General features: G+C 34.6%; 1 protein-coding gene across 6 annotated transcripts in view; it reads left to right on the top strand.

Moving 5' to 3' along the window:
* Positions 1–18,146, top strand: part of PHF14 (PHD finger protein 14) — a 155,108-nt gene that overhangs the window by 73,019 nt on the left and 63,943 nt on the right. The window contains exon 17 of one of the 6 annotated variants that reach the window (XM_015281405.3): positions 16,586–17,869. The exons of the other annotated variants lie outside the window; for them this stretch is intronic. Within the exon in view, the coding sequence (XP_015136891.1) occupies positions 16,586–16,598 (13 nt within the window). The 3' untranslated portion in view covers positions 16,599–17,869. Of the gene's footprint in view, positions 1–16,585; positions 17,870–18,146 lie in introns of those variants that run through there. 6 annotated transcript variants of the gene reach the window in all.

Raw genomic sequence — 18,146 nt, forward strand, 5'->3', positions numbered from 1 at the left:
TTGCAAGTCACTAGGTTTCCCTGTGGGGGCACTGGAAAATAAACTTTAGAGATGCAATTGTCCAGTGACTTGTAAGAAAAAACATAGGTATTGGAGCATGTTTGCTGTCACGTTATTTATCGACCAGTCAAGAAGACATGCTGTGTTTGACAAAACGTCAGAATATTCTTCAGTCATTTCTGATTTGAGAGCCTTAGTTCTTTAATTGAAATCTAAAATGAAAATAATTTATTCGATTTAACTATTTGTAGTTAAAAGCAAACAGAGGCAACTAACCCTGCACTTTTCCTGGAAGCTAGTATGTATAGTTGGGTTTCACTGGTAGAACATGTGTTATGAAAAATGTAGGAACTGAGAACATTTTCAGGACTTTATGAAAACTTCAGCATCCTATATATGGTGAAATATGTTTGATGAAGTGTTTGTGTTTTCCAGAGGGAATTTTAATGATAATGATAACCAAGTGGGTATTGATGCTTGAAATGTTGCTCAGTTTTCACTGGAGTTGATAGAAGTAAATGCAAGTATAATTCAGTGATACCAGTGGACTGGTAGCTAACTTAGGATATATTAGAACATTATTTTATAGAATTTTCTCAATTGATTGCAAAAATCCATAGGTATGTAATCTAATTGATAAAAATTTGTTGCCATTTATTTGACAATGATATCTAAACAGTAATTTCAGATCTAATTCTTACCAAAGGCAATTAAAAATGAAATAGGTGTGGTGAAGTTGTTTTGGCCGCCTTTAGCTGTTTGTAATTTCGTACAGCAATAAAAGCCAGCAATAGCAGTACCAAATTTGCACAGCAGAAACTTGATTATAACTTGGTAGGAAAATACTGTATGAATAAAAGTGCATACTTCACTCTGAACTGCGGCTAAGTTTTATCCTTGGATTTAAAAATCTAATACATTTGAAGACCTTTCTGAAGTGTGCTTGTTACTGAAATTCAGTGACAAATTATAGCTGGTCCTGATGTTGTTACCTAGGGAAATAAGGGAGAGAAGTTGAATCTTCTATTTCTATAGTATGTCGGTATTATGCCTTTCTGGGCCTCAAAATGGATGTCTCTCTGAATCTTCCGATATGGACCACTTATTTCATGTCCTGTCTCTGCTTAGCAATTAAGGCAAATAGAATATAAAAGAGAATGGATAAGATTCTTGTGCATTTTTCCATCTAACGCAGTGCATGCTGATTAGTATAACCACAAGGGAGCACAGGCTTGTTGTTTGTGCTTGGTAAAAGGCAATTAAAATAAAGTTTAAACTCTCTCTTTATGACCTTGACAGTCAGTTTCAGAATTTTAGTGGACTTCTAGTTTCCAGTCTAGAGACTGTTTTGGACATGACTTCCTAAGGGGGTATATTTTTGCATTAGTATTCAACAATGCTAAGATTGGGAGAACGAAGGATGAAGGTTTTTGTGGGTGGTACACAGTGTAACGTAAAAATCCACACTGAAAAGGAATAAATTAGTTTTGAAGATATTCAAAAAGAAAAACAAATTGCATTCAGTAACAGCATGAGAAATTTTGGCAAGGATAACCTTACTTAATAAGTTTTGAAGACTGTTTAATAATAAATGACAGATAAAGAGAGCAATTTCTAGATTTTTTCTGGCTTGATGAAGACTAAGTAATTGTAACTGCCAAGCATGTGAGCCTGTAGAGGGATGTTAAGCAATGCATTTGAGAAAAAGATGCTTAATGTCCATTTTAAAAGAAAAGTTACATCTGTTGAGATTTTAGGTTTTGCATGAGTAAAATCAGTATTGCCAGTTTTAGTAGTCGGAGCAGTGTTCATCAGTCTAGTATTTAATTGACATTTTTTGCATTTTGGAGAGTTTATGCCATTACTGGTATATAAAAAGCAGCAGTTTGATATCTTAAGATGCAAAGTAGATGAAATGGAAAAAAAAAAAGTGTTATTTTGTAACCAGTCATAGTAAAATTATTTAAATTTACATAAAAACAGCCTGTCGTCTGCTGGTACCTACTGACAGTTCTTTTAATAACACTGGCTGTGAAAAAGAGATAAGAAAACCAGCGGGCTTTTAAAACTCCAGTGGTAATCTTAGTTTTTCACATTAAAGAACAATAAGTAAACTGTAGGACTTTAATTTTCTTCAGTTCTGAAAGGCTTGTCTAAACCATTTTTGCTTTTATAAAGAGCTGAATCATGGAGCAGCTGTGATTGGAAGAGACCTCTAGAGCTGGTCCCCAGCCCCTTGCTCAGAGCAAGGTCAGCTGGAGTAACTCATGCCAGGCAGGGTCTGGCTGGGTTTTCAATACCTCCATGGATGGGGTTTCTGCAGCCTCTCTTGTTCTGTTTGACCTTCCTCACAGTAGAGCAAACAAACAAACAAACAAACAAAAAATACACTCACAAAAAGTGCTGCTGCTTATGCTACAATGTGCACTGTTTTAATTTGTCCCTGGTTCCTCTAGCCCTTTCATTCAGCACCACCAGGAAGTATGTCCCTCCTCACCCCACACAAACACAGGTCAGATGAACTGGCTTTCTGGGGAGGGTCTTAAGAGTACTAATACCCTGATAGGGATCATAGTTCTTTGAAGTCTTGATATGAACAGCCTCTGTGAGTTAGCCGTTATTTTCTGAGTCAAAACTATTGTGGCCTCTTTTTCACCTTGTATGTAGCTGCACACATGTATGTAGGTTTGTATAGTTTGTATGTGTAGGCATGTAGTGGTCAGGAAAGCAACTACAAATTGTGAGGCCTGTACAATACTCCTCTGTGCTATCATTTCATCTGGATTTTGCTCTGAAAGAAAGTGGTGCATTAGCTTGTGCTAACCCACTTGATTACTGTATGTTTATAACGGTGTTTTGCATCTTTGTGGGAAAGGAAGTTTGAGTGAAGTTTATAGTACTTGGTACCTAACATTTTTTTTTCAGTTAGTCCTGCTTAGCGTAGAAATCACATAAGATTAAATTTCTAAAAAACTGGAGTCCTTTATTCTGAAACTTGAATTAATAACTTATCTGCTTAGTTCTACTTAAATATCTTAGTCTCATTTTAATTATGAAAATAATATCTTACTATTTCATTCAAGGTTATTTTCACTTTTTCATGAGATGCTTAAGAAAAGTTCCCATTCTCATCATTTCTGCATCTAAATTTAATACTAACCCACAAGTATGAAATGATTAATTTTTTAGTAATGAAGATTGGTAAAATTCTGAAATTAAGCAGCGTGTCATTTTCAGCGTAGATTAATTCATATTGAAGTTATTTGAAGTACTTTTTCTCAGTCTACTACATATGAAATTGTTTACTTGAATATAGTAGACTTTATAAGTTAAAGTGATACTATTCAAAACATTATTATTGTCATTATTATTGTCAACTTAAAGAAAATGTATCAGTTGCAAATGCACTTAATACATAACATATAACAAGATACGCAAAGAGAAGGGAAACCTTTGTTTCTGGTTAAATATTTCTGTCTTTTTCAGCATCTTGAATGTGTTCAGTGTTCTCTGTCAGCCCCAGAAGTGCAAATGTTTTTAGAATGCTATATTTGTTTTTGCCATTTCTTAAGATGTATATAACATTTTTGTTCAAGCAGCCAACAGAGCTTGGCACTAGAGCTTTGGGAAAGTAGTACTTCAGCCTCCCTTGATCATTGTTTTTGAGGCTTTTTGTCTCTGTTACTGTCACAAAAATGTTTTCTGCGATTCACTGGAGAAGTCATTGCTGAATGTTTTTTGGAAAATTTTTGGAAACATTTTTAAATTAAAGTTTTCAGTGGTTCTTTTAGATTGTTAGTTTCAATTCACTTCTTTCAAATTCATGTTACTGTTTATGCTTCTGAAATAGTGCAAGCTACCCACTCCAGTTTCTCCAGTCATGAATAATGTATAGTATACTTCTATACAGTGACTGAATTGTAAAGTGTTTACTTACAGTCAGTGAAAAGTGAAATGCTCAAATAAAATGTCTGTGACTGAAACATATCAAAACCTACTCTGAAGGTTTGTAGCTGGCATTGGAAGAGATGAAAATTTGATACGCTAAGCACTGGTGATAATAGCAGTACTGGACCCTACCTTCTGTTCCACACTATTTATAATACAATAATCAAACTAAAAGTTTCTTGTATCTCTAGTATGCCTCCATTACAATGGATGTTTTCAGGCAAAATTGCCAATTGTTGATCTGCTTCTTAGAGTTGAGCAAGTCTATTATCTTAAATGCACACAGGCTTTTAAGTGAATTGAAGAATTTGATCAGCAGCCTCCTTTTCTTTCCCAAGGACAGAACAGAAGTACATCTGTGTCAGTTTGATGAAATCTGGAATATTGGAAGGAAACCTTTAAGACTGTTGTATGCGGAATGGCTGCTTAGAGAAAGAAAACTGTGGATGGTGGTTGGAAGAGAAAGAGATACTGATACTTTTTAAAGACTCAGCGAGCCAGAGTTGCGGATAGAAACCCGTGCTGAAAAGAGCAGTTTGCTGTGGTAGAGTCATTAGAGCTGAGATGAGAGTCTCAGTGTTTTCCAGTGAGTGACTAGAAAATTACATCATGTTAAATTTTTAGCTACTTTACATGTTGCAGAGGATATGCAGTATGCTTATAAAATTTCTCTTTGATACTGGTACTTTATTGTGAAAATACTGAAGTTACTTGGAGATAAGAAATTAGCTTTTTGGCTGAACTTCTAGTCTCCATGTTTTTACATATTTTCTTTGATGTTATGTGGTACCTTTCATCTGTCTTGACCAACTAATTTGAAAATAGTCTAGGCCTCATTTGGAGTGTTTTCATTTTCCTCTTTTCCTGTAAGGAGAGATTTCAGAAATCAGTTTATCACAATCAGAGATTTTACAGATTCCAACACTTGGCAATTTTCTTGAGATAATTTCTTTAACTTCTTTGTATCCCCCACCTTTTTTTTTTTTAACCTTTTGTATGTGTGCCATTCTGGTGCATCATTTGATGTCTATGTTGGTCATTTCTTGAGAGGAAACTGAACCAGTGTTAAGGAAAAGGGAGGTGCAGAAGCATTACAGAATAACGATGACCATTAATAAGGAAAAAAGCTAAATTTTCTCTTTGTAGTTCTGATGTCATGCAGAATGACATCCAATCTTCTGTTATTTAGTACTTTTGTCCTCATATTCATGCTTTGAAGACAGTATCATTAGAAACACATTTGAGCTGTTACTAGTTACTTTAAAAAGCAGTTTCATTTCTACCTTAAGTGAATATTGAGAGATTTTTTTTATGATTATTATTTTCATATTTCAAAGGGAACTGTAATATGAAAGAGATCTGTCTGAGGGTGCCCAACCACAGAGGTAACAAAAGCTTAGGGAACCGCTGAAATGGAAAAATAATTTGACTCGCTTTGCACCCAGCATGGCATACGGTGAGCCATCAGTTCACTCCACTGGTTTGTTGTGCTTTAGGTTTGTTCCATGCAGACTTTGCTGCCAAAAGGTAATATAATGAAAATATATATTAAAAATATCTTTTCTGTCTGAAGAAGTTACTACATTTTAATTCAGTTGAAACAAACCACACTTCATGCTTCAGCTATGCTATCTTGTAGATGCACTTTTACTGTAAGTAATATTCAATTGCAAAAAACAGTGCTTCCTTGTTTCTCATAACAATTTTTTTCAAAGGTCCCATTTTATACTGTTTGAGGAAAAAATGGTGGTAAATGTGTTACAGTGTACATCATGGTATTATTTCAGTGATTTTAAGTTTTCTTAGAAATGATTATATAAAACCTTGCATATAGTTGCACTTATAAAACATTTTCTTAGTACACTTTTGTTGATTATCTTAAATACTGATAATTAACAATTTTATATTTAGAATGCAGATAGTCTTCATTGCTTTTAAGGTTTATGGGTGACATCTGATTTTTATTTTTTCGTGCTCTCTTAACCATGACAAAGAGCACCATATGACATATTTGAATAATTGCTGTTCTAAATACTTTTCTGAATAGCTGTTCTTGTAAGTGATGTATGATTTTTGTACATAGCTGTATTCTGATGTAAGTGTATACATATTTGTTAACTTATGACATAATTTGAGAAACTATCACTAACTATTGTATGCTCAGAAATGGTTTGAAACAGAACTGTAATTCTTGTGGCTCTTGTGCATTTAATTTTTGTGTATTTCACTTTTTTTTAGAAAGTTGTAAAACTGAAGGCTGAAAATGAATTAACAAATTACTGTGAAATATATGGAATGCTTGCATTGTAAGTTAAGCAAATGTGCTTCAAAACACTTCTCGGCCTTTCTATATCAGTTAATAAGCAAATTCTTCATCGATCTGAGCAGTACAAAAATATTCTGGCCTTTTGAGAGAAAAAAAAAAAGTCCCAGTATTAAATGTATGCGTGTGTGTATGTGTGTGTGTTGTACAAGTGAATACACTGCTTTCTCCATACTTTTCTAGCTTACTCCGTATTTTATTTATAAATGCATCTAGAAACTTTTTATTTAAGCTGTTTCAAAGTGTTTTATTCTAGATTTGTAAATATTCATGGATGATACCAGTTTTTCTGAGGCTTGGAGTGTTTGTTTGGTTTTGGATAGCTACAAATATACATTGTGTTCTGTCACAGTTACAAAACAAATTTTGAAAGTTTTAACACACAATCTTTGTTTAGCTTTTAATTGACAAAATGTTAATAGTTTCTAGCTTTCAATAGAATACAAAGTCCCTTTTCAGTCAATGAGAAGGGCCTTTATTTATTAGTACCTTTGCATTTTGAGATGTCGTTTTACTACTTTTGCAAAATGAGACTGATTATGTATCACCCTTGGACAACTCTTAAAAATCAAGTATTGGTGTGTGGACAGTCAGATGCTTTCTTCAAGAGGGCTACAAAAAAAGATTTCATGCTATTTGTTGTAACTGAGAGAAATGCTCATTTCTCTCAGTTTTTTTTTTCAGTGTAGCTGCTTGCCATCCTGATCTTGCAGCAGTCAGCAATACTTGGAAGTAATGGCTGATATAGAGATTAGTCTGCTAACACCTGAAATGAAAGCGCTTAGAATATCCAGCACAAATTATCATAATTTCTTGCTTGACTACTTCCTATATAGTAGCTTGTAGATCTGCAGGCTCTTTTCTGATCCCTTGATGTTGTTGTGAAACCGAGGTCACTACAGTACTGGCCGGCTCCTGAGTCTGGCATTTCAGGAGACTGGTGATGAATTTCCTATGAAAATGTTGGCCTAATGTCTCAAACTGAGCATGTGAAAACTAAAGCTACATTGCCTAATGATTATCATAACTGTTATGTTATTCAGAATTTACCTTCATGAGAGGAGAAAGGTAGCCATATAACAGTTGTTTGAGAAGAACCTCAGGAGGTTATAGAGCTTTGTTTGTCTTTCAAAGAGGGTGTTATCCCCAGTGGAAGAGGTAGTTTGTGGTTGTGATAAGCTGAGTCTTGAGTAACCCCTGAGCTCACTGCATAAGCTGTCCCGCTGCTGCACTACTTAGAACAGAGAAGCTTTTTCTAATGTGCACCTTGAGCTTTCCAAACTTGTGTCTGTCACATTGTCAAATGTGATGGGAAAAGTTTAGCTATGCTGTCATTGTAAATGCTCTTCAGATGGGTATAGGCTGCAATTGTATTCCCCTGCCTCACACTATAGCATCCTCTTTCCAGGACTAAATAGGGCCAGATCCTGCAGCCTTTGATGCCATCTTGGTAAGTGTCACATGAACTCTGTTTTCTCATCATCTCTCTTGAATTGTGTTGCCCGAAACTTGTTACGGCATTTTAAGCTATCTTTCATTAGCATTGGGAAGATAGAAATAATAGCCTCCCTAGATTTGCTGGTTCCACTTCTGTTGAATCAAATGGAGTTTGGTATTTACTTTAACTTCCTGTTCCTTTTTGCAGAGCTGCTTCTTAGCCAGTTGGTTCTCAGTCTGTATGATGTGTGGAGTTAATCTTCTTTGATGTAGAATTTCATAGTTCTGGATGAATTTCTTAATTTTCTGCTGGTCTAGTCCTCACATTTCTCAAGTAGATTTTAGATTGAAGCTTTACCATTCAGTGTATCGACAACACTTCCTAAGTTAGTGCCTTTCACAGATTTGCAGAGAGTGAATTTGTGATCATCTTTGATGAAGACAGTGATCTATATTAGCCTCCAAATCAACCTCTGTGGTTCTTTGTCTGTTAATGGACACCATACAGATCTCAAGCTGTTGTTTGCTGCTCTTTGGCCCAGCAGTCTAGCCAGCTTTCAGCTTATGCATCCAGTCTTAATATTTGCAAATGCACAGGAGATTAAAATGCCTTAGCTGTACATGTTTCACTGTATCACCACCGCTTCTCCTCCCTCATTCATGTAGCCACTCATTTCATAATTGAAAGCACTAAAAATAAGGTTATTTGAACAAGACTAACCCATCTACACATGGTAAGTCTTTTAAAAGTGCTCTGGGTTAGTTTCTTGTATTTCATATGTTTGAAAAGGAGAACATTATCCTTGGTCTTTCTTGATACGGAGGTGAGGCTGAGCAGCCTATGACTTTCTCAGTCCTATTTGCTACCTTCCTTTAAAGAGCATGTCTTAAGTCTTTAAGATGAGCATGTCGTAGCATTTTTTGTATTGTTTGTCATGATGTTGTTTAGATTTTACACAGGAGCCTGATAGAGATATCAAGCACCCCTTTCAGAATCACTATATTGAAATCCCCATGGATTGTGGAATATATTCAACCTAAGCCTGACTTGTTTTCTTGCAATTTACTGCCTTCTCTTTCCTATATCTTGCTGGTGTACATGGAAGTCTGGAAAGTGATTTCCACTGAGCAAACTGAAGCTTTGAGCTCCAAGACATCAAAGTACAAAGTACATCAGGTTCTTCTGTGTTATTGACTGAATTGCAATCCATATTTTCTCTGAACTTCTTTTCATTGCTAACCTTCTTGTAGAACTCTTTTTTGTTTCTCATTGGGTTCATCTGAGATTATGCTTTCTGAATTTTGTCTCTTAAGTACTCAAACAACCTCTTAATACTCCTCCTATGTAATTTGCATTTATTTCCATTTCTTATGTTAGCATCGCTCATTTTGCATATTTAGTACAGTAAAAAGCTTCTTGCTTATCCAGACAGACCTTCTGCTGGATTTCTTCATCTCCTGCAGAGTGGAATGGGCAATCCTGAGCTCCAAGTAGATTTTATTTAAAAAATCAACCCTCTGTCATCTGCTAAGAGCCACCAGCAGGATTCTGCCTCATGCTTCCTTTAAAAAGCCAAGCTTTCTTCTTCAAAAGCCATGATGCAGCTCTTTATAGTGTTTATGATGAAATAATAAATCTTCTGTAATTTTTAAACTGCAACAGTGATAAGAGACTGTACTACGCTTTTTGTTCTCTGGATGCAGTGTTCCAGTGAAGTTTTATTAGTGTTGTTAACCTTCTCAACCTATATATAAGCAATAAGTAAAACCTGGTCTTGATTTCTGCTTTTCACAGTCATTGCAGTAAGCATAGGACAGATTTGGAACTCTGCTATACTGTACAGCACTTCGGCAAAAAGGTGATACTTTAGAGAGGCTTACATCAGAGAATTGCATGATACCTGCTCCATACAGTGGGACTGCTCTCTTTGATAGAGCGTTTGAGCTGGAAACCGAAATCCAACTTTGGCTTATCTTGTGGCACTCTGATAGTCATATTTGGATCTTAATATTTTGAAGTTACAGAGAAGGATCTAAATGTTTCTCTGGTACCAATAACCACTGATAACTGATGTCTAGCATAGTAGTTTAAGCCTGCATTTTCATTAACAGTGGTGTTAAAGGAGCTCTGCAGCTCCTTTAGACCATGCGTAGTGACCATTCATTGTTAAAACTTAAATGTTGCAATGAAATTTAGATTTTTGCAATCTGAATTAATCTCTCCCCACTAACTAAACAGCAACCCACAAAAATGACTTTATCTACTTGCTCTTTAAAACCAACAATAAAATCTTTAAGCTTCATTTAATGTACTGAATTGGAAAATAATATATTTTTCAACTTTTTTTTATCTTTCAGTTTATTTTGAATTTAAAAAAAAAGACTCCTCTGTTCATTCTTTGTAATAAATATTTTTAGGCTATGCTGTTAACTTACTTTGTTGATAGATGAAGTCTTAATTTCACAGTTTTTATGCAAGACATAATTTTGTTTAGAAGATACCCTTTAGTTATTATCACCAGCAGAAACTGAAGCCAGTTTAGTCTACTTTGGGATCAAGCAGGCAAAGTGGTTGATGCTGAGTGCTGTATTGTAGGTTCTGTGTGAAAATGTTTCTACAGATGCATTGGGAGCACACTGCTTCAGGACAGCCTAAATGTTCCTGCCTTTAAATTCTTAGAACTTTGAAGTATATAGATTAAGCATAAAAACTGAATTGCAGCAGAACTCATATTGTTTTCCAAGACATAAAAATTGGAGAGGCATGGAAGGACTGTCAGAACTCGATTTTTAGCTCCATTTTCATTGTTAGATTATCAGAGGGAAGCTCACAAATTTTGTCTTTAAGCCAACTAGTCAAGTTTAATTGGTGAAGCATGTTTTATGTGCTCAGACAGTCGAAGAATATAAGTCAGTTGGTATGTAAAAGCCAAGTTAATTCTCCAGTGAAAATGTTTTCCTAATTTTTTTTTGTTTTATTTCATCCCATCTTCTTGAAACAGTAATAAAAGCAAGGGGAAAAAGTAGCACATCTGTGAGAAGAAATAACTTTCTTGTAAGGTGAAGATTTACTTGTTTACTTATGTGGGGGGTCAGAATTACCTTGAAAAAGATGTTTTGATTATTTGAGAAGTACAGAGATTTGATATAAAAAGAGCAATTTTCATACAGTCAGAATTAAAACATTCTGTCCTTAAATCGAATTGGTGTGTACTTCCTTAGATGAAATAGTGTTTTGAATTTGTGTGTGCTTATATTGCCTTTGCCTTTTCTTTTGTTGGTTTGGCATTTTGCATATTTAGTCTATCTACTTGGTTGAAAGAATTGAACATACTGCGTAACTTTACTGTCAGGATAAATACACATTTAATAAGACTTTGCATCTGCTTACTTTGAAAATCAAGACAGCATACAAACTGAGAAAATTGAGTATTGGGTAAAGAAGATGCTTTGGAGAAGGTACTGTTTCATGAGAATTTTAGTTGTGTCTCACTGACTTTATAACATGGTTACTTTTTACTTATTTGTACTACTGTTATATTGATAAATGTGTCATTTATCACATTATAATAAGGAAAACTAATATTAGTCATTTAAACAGGAGATTGAGAAGCATTTTAGAACATACAAATATTCCTGAATATAAAATTGTTTATATTAAAACAAAGCAAAATTTAGGACTAACATTTACTTTTATTATCATGTAATGAGTGTTATTCATCAAAAGTTCAGTTACTCGGGTTATTTTGAAAAAGATTACTTTGTGAATGAGAGACAGAATGACTGAAGTTAAATTCTGATTTGAAAGAGTGTTAAAAGAGCAGTTTGATCCGATAGTGTACCATTGGAGGGTCAAATTATGATGCAAGCCATTAAATATTTTATTATTACTATGGGAATTCCAGTAGAAACATTATCTCACTCACTGGATATTTGGAAACAAGCAGAAGATTGTAACCAGTGCATGTGAGGAGTTTAGTCACAGGTTCTTTCAGATTACTTTAAGATGAGTATTTGCATACAGTTTGAAAGTAATGGTGTTCTGTCTTCTAGATATAGTACTTTTTTCCTTACCGGCATTCTTAAATGTTTAGAGTGCATGAGGAAGTGAACCTAACTCATATTAATTAAAAAAAAAGAAAAGAAAAAATTGTACTGAATTTTAGAGAAAATGCTGTCATAAGAGAATACGCAGTTTGAGGTTCATATTAGCGTCGCTATCCTTTCCCTTTAATTAAATTTCCAGAATTAAATTTCCTTTAATTCTGACAAAACATTACCGAGGTATCTGGTGTTTCTCCGCACACCATGCTGCACACACAGGATCTATGGTGACTCTCACATTTCTCCACTTTTTTTTTTTCCCCTAAGGTTTGTGCTGTTTAAACCTAACTTCGGTTGTGAAGTTTCTCCTAATATGCCACCTTTTTATTAGAAATGTTGTAAATCAAACTTGTGTGGGAAGATTTGATTTCATGAATATCTGTGTTTATAAATTTATGCTCATTGCACACAAGGTAGTTTTTTCTTTGGATGGCATCCAAATTGAAAATACGCACAATCTGCTAAAGATTTTGGATTACATCATACTGTACATTTGGGGCTGAGAATTAATATGATACTGTGATATGACTTCTTGTTTTACAAACCCTACCTCAGAATTCAATAAATAATAAAAAATGTTTGTTTTTCTAACTACTTGCATATGCTGGCAGTCACAAGACTCAGTTAAATTCATGGCCTAGAATTCAGATGAATATTTTTTTCTTACAGAGTGTACAGAGATTAAGCTTGAAAGTGCTTTCCTTGTGTGCTCATTCTAAATAATAGCAGGAGGAAGGAAGAGTTTTGCTTGAAGTGGAAAGAGGTAGTCACTCCTTGCACTTGCACACTAAATCAGATAGAGACAGCTGCAGAGGGAAGATATGCATTGCAAAAAACAAATCAATTGGATTCAGTCACATCCAAATGAAATTACATCAGTCAATAACCTTCCTTTCAAGTTACTGAAATCTTCCTGGCCCAAATTTCTCTTGTCAGGTTACTGAATTTTGCCAATGATTAAAGTATCTTGAAAATTACTTCGATAACATCAAGGACCTTGTTGTGACAAGGTCTGTAAATGCAGTCTCTTAAAAGAGAAAGCTGGGTTTCATGTAGAGTATTGAGTGTATTGACTGAATTTTTTTTTCATGGATTCTCAGAAGCCTGTATTCAAAAAGACATTGCAGAACGAAGGAAAATGACACTTTTCTTACCAAATGAAATAATTTCAGATATGTGATACTGATACTTAATCTTTTGAATAGGATACGTGATTTCTACTGTGCTCTGAAATAAATTGAAATAGTGTGCTTCACTTGTTTTCGAGTGGAGATGGTGACCTTGTTTGCCTCAGTCAACAGTTTTATATATTAATGTCACTGTTTATATTCCAGTGTGCCAGTTATGAGAATGAAACAAAGCTTTTCTGTTCCAGATGCTTTGGTGTTTTGCCCTGCAGATAACTTTTTTTGCAGGTTAATGACTGGGTATTAGAGCAAGTAGAAATGTGTAAACATTTATGAAACATTTGTATTTATAACTTGATCAATACTGAGAAGAATCTAAGTAATTAATATTGTCTAGGTGACACTTTGCGTATTATTTTTTGGGAGTCCTTCTCATCTTCCTTTTCTGTTCCTCTCAATAAAGAGCTCTGCAACTCTCATGTACTTGATATAGCTTTGGGTTCACATTAATACCTGAGATCAAGAGATATATATTGAGCAGACCAGTTCTAAGAATGCATGCTACTTGTATCACCTTCAGATGGTTTGATGTTTACTGCAGACATGGTTTCTTGTTTTCTAAAATTAGTCTTTGTCAGCATTTTCTGTGGATAAGCAGCTCCACTTTTCTACCTCTTTCATTACCATCGTATTTCATTATTGAAAAGTTTTCATCTGTATCAGGACTATTGTCCCAAATACCTCCTTAAGCTTGATGGAATTTCAAGGTGGGAACATCTTAACGGTTCAGAATTCATACGGTATGCTGAAACAGTTCCTTGCCTTCAAATCTTTGAAAATAACTGAAGATAGTTTGAACCTGCATTGTGGTTGCAGATATGTTATACTTGTGCCCACTTGTCAGTGAGAAATGCTGTTCTCAGAACAGGCATTTAAATTGATGAGAGCAAGTATGAAGAAGGCTAAAAACAAACAAACAAACAAAAAAAAAAACAACAAGGATCATCAAATCTTACTAGCATAAGCATTTGTTTGCAACACATACTTTTCAGTAACTTTGACAGAAACATACAACGGCCTTTGGCAACTCTTAAAAAGTATTGAAATAATTTCTTCTGTTTCTTGTGCTTTAAATTCCTTTAAAAAGGAAATCTGCACGTATGCATAGACTCCCTGCTACATAATATTTGCTTAATTGAGAAAAAGGGAGGAGACTTTGGCTATGTGCAGTTTAGGAGAAAAATGGGAGATGCTGATGTGAGTGGCTTACTCTCTAGAGCTTGATGGAAAGTTCTCCCATAGTTCTGTTTGTCCTGAAGCAAAGGACAGCTTTACGGTAAAGAACAAATTTTCAATCCAAACAAAGAGACCTGACAACACAATTGAGTATCTCCTTGTTGAAAACAGCTGTTACTGTTATGCAGGGTGCTTTTTTCTATCAGGTATTTGTTGCATCTACTGTTCAGAAAGATAGGAAAACTGTTCAGTTTTGCCCGCTGTCTTCATTTCAGATTTTTATGTTCATAAATCCTTTTCTCAACTAAGTGTGAAAATGCAAGCACCTCTGGGTGCTGCCACCAGAAGAAATGAGAATAGATGTGTAAAAAGCTCAATTCAGTGCGAAGTCTTTACAGTGTATTTAATCATAACTGATTGAGTGCTTGCAATTTGTTAAGAATGTAGGAATAAGGTCAGTTCTTTGCGTCTGTGAAGGTCAGAACATGGAACATAGGGATAAGAAAAAGCTTTTGCAAAAGATGAGAATGCGACAGAAGTGAAGTGTGAGAAGTCCCAGGAAAATGTTTTATTAAGTAGTTCGGTAAAATCAATAGTTCTATCAACTGAGCTTGTGGGTTACAAGCTAAAGAAAATGTATTTATCCGTTTATATTCCTTTGTCTTTTACTAATCTGTTGCTGGCTTGAAACCTGGATAAATGTAGTTGGTATTGTTTCCCTACCTAAATAATATTCAGAAGCGAGAGGGATTAAGATAATCCTAAATCACGCGCAATAAATGACGTCTAATTTTAAAAGGATATAAATGGTAACATCATCCATCCGGTTAAAAAGGAAAGCTCCTTTTAATATTATAATGTCCATTAAAATATCTCTGCGCATTGGGCTCTGAGCAACATGCAGGGAAGTTGGGACCCTTAAAGGTCATCTAGCCCTTCCAACTTGAACAGTTCTGTGATTCTGTGTTGCTCTCAATAAAAATGAAACATAAAGAAATAACATAGGAATCACTAGTGTAGGTACAGTCTGTTTATGCTTCCTAAGTGCAAGCACCTTATGCTTATCTTGAATTGTGTACTGCGGCTACCCTTCATTTTTTCTGCCCTTGTATGCCTTCTCCCATCAACCTCATTTACTCTGCAATGATTCAGAACAAAGATGGTTGCCCTAGCTAAGGAAAGGGGATTGCAGAAAAATGATGGTAAAAGTATTTCTTTTTTGCAGCTCAGCTTTTAAAAAGTTCAAAATTGGAATATATGTAGCAGTGTGGCTCAGTACACCTGATTAAAAAAAAAAAAAAAAAAAAAAAACACCTGATCATGACCCTAGTAAGAAATGAAGTAAGAATTCAAATGGATTTACATACACTACTTTCTTACTGTCCCTTTAATTCTTACTCTGAAAATCCCTGCACTCAAACGCATTTTACGAAGAATTGTTGTTGGAATGTGTGGCAACTCTATACCTGCTGTTCTTTAGATCATTACTTTTTTTATTTCATAACTGTGTGACAGTACTTCAGAATTATTTTAACTTACAATTCTATTCTAATTAATTTCACTGTAGGGAAAAAAATTCAGTGGAGACTTCATATAGATCTTTCTGTGAAAACTCATGTATTTGTTATGCCAGCACAGCTCAAAGACAATGTTGACTTTTTTTTTCCTGAAAATCTTAGTTTTATCAGTCATATTAATTTCTTACATTACTTATAGTTTTACAAAGCTTAAATGTAAAATATCACTTCAAAATTGAAATTACTTAAAAAACAAAACTAAACAAAAAATACCCTGCATCCTTAAAAAATACATCATGAGTGTCAAAAGACAAGGAGTACAAGCAGGAGAAAAAGCTTTGGACATTTTCAAATTATTGGCTCAAAAGCATTGTTTCAGATATTATAAAAGTGTAAAAGTATTCTGTGTACTGGATTAGTAAGTTAAATTTTGAAACTTCATAAATCTTTAGCTTTATTTCCTTTCAAAAGCTTTTCTATGTAATAAGCTTTTTTTTTAAAAGTCCTCACATAGTACCAGTGCTGTTTGTGCTGTCCTGTAGACAATCCCAAACGTACTTTTGCATGGCTTTCAAATATGAGGAAAATGCTAGTTTACACACCGAGGCCTACTTCTATTAACTTGTTGCTATTATAATAAAAATAAAAAAAAGAAAAAATCAGTCTTGCATTGGACTGCATTTATTCTTTGAGCTGTATTGAGCAAAAATGAAGACAATGTTATACTTAATTTAATGTTCCGACTCTTACAAACTCTTGCTATGAGAGTCTATTTGGATCTGAGCATACACATTGCTTGAATCTAGTGTGATGTTAAAATGTTTCATAAGACAGAGCAGAGCTGCTATGATCTTTAAATGTTAATATTCTTTTCTTATCACTTTACTGTGTAGATACCCTTCATGAGACACAACTCTGCCACAACTCATCCTCGGAGGCAATCCTGGAAACCTCTTTTATAAATATGATTTTTAAATGTGGATTAAGCAGTCAATAGAGTACCTAAAGTAAAGGAGAACAGCTACCTTGTCTCTACTATAAGCTTATTATGACAAAAAGTTGAGTTTGCTTGTCAGGCTTGGATAGAATGTAATTGATTGGTTTGTTATTTGGGCTGACAAGGTAGTTAATTTGCCTGCCTTTTTTTTTTTTTTTTTTTGCACTAATCAGGAACATTTCGTATGTGCATTGTTAAAAGATCATGGATAAATGTCTTGTCAGAATTGTCCTATTAAATAATGTCTTTTTCCCCTGTGCTTCCTTGGTAAATGATGTTATACAATGCTTGAATTCACTGAAGAGTGACAGAAGCCTGTGGGACTTAAATATGTGTGTTCCTCTATGGTAATACTGAATGAAACAAGGTTTGCCATCAGCCTGCTGCTCTACTTATATACAGTTTGAAGAGAACGTTTCTATATAGAACATCATGTTGTACATAGACCCTACTGTAAGAAGGACTGTTTCCTTAAAAAAAAAAAAATGTTCAGTGTTTTACAGGTCTTGTTATCACTTGAGACTTACTATTCTCAAGGAATAGTTTTGCCACGGAAAAATGGACTAATCGTTTCTGACTTGAGACACTTGAGTGAATAGAACTATATCTATATTGCATTATGGAACGTTTTTAAGAAAGAGAAAATATTAAGGATACACAGACATTGTTTTATTTGGCTCAGTTCCCTGGCAGTGTTCAGAACAAGCTTATTTCCTCAAAATCCAAATCTGAAATTGTTGTGTAAGTGGGGGAAGGAATGAAGAACTGATCACACAGCGTGACTGCTGAGATCTTCGTCTTCGTCCATATATATCCTGCTAGATGCAGATATAGTATTTTCATCTTCAAACGGTACCGATCCAGTTCTAAAATCTACAGTAGCAATGTACTGACAACCTCATCGATTTCATCTTGAACTTGCTTGGAAAAATTTTGCTCAGATGCAATCAAACTTGTAACTTGATGGCATATCATCTTTCAACTTCTTGAGATATGGTGATTTTTGTCATCTCTGAAGGTACATTTCCATCTGAAAATATTTTTTAAACATAAAGAAATTAAATGCTGTAATAATTAATAGGAGAAATATACAAACCTGTGTATACTTACTTAAGGTCATCTCTTGCTAGGGCATTTCATGTTTGAATATTATATTGAATAAAATTAACCTGATGGCTAACACGTCGTTTTGTTTTAAAAGGGGAGGGATGATGTCAGAGTAAGACTTTTGTCAAACCTATGTTTACCATTTTGTATTGGCAAGATACACGAAGACACCTTTAAAGTAAAGAAATTAGCACTAAAAAATAGAGATTCATTCAGGAAATTTGATTTTATTTTTTTTTTAGGGACTGCTTGTCTAGAACTTTGAAGCACAGTAAAAAGTTTCATTCCAACACTGTGCTAAGAAGGTGGGGAGGAATATGGGTGTTTGCCTGTTCGATTTACTGTTTAGG

The sequence above is a fragment of the Gallus gallus genome, chromosome 2 (assembly GCF_016699485.2).
Source record: "Gallus gallus isolate bGalGal1 chromosome 2, bGalGal1.mat.broiler.GRCg7b, whole genome shotgun sequence".
NCBI lineage: Eukaryota > Metazoa > Chordata > Aves > Galliformes > Phasianidae > Gallus > Gallus gallus.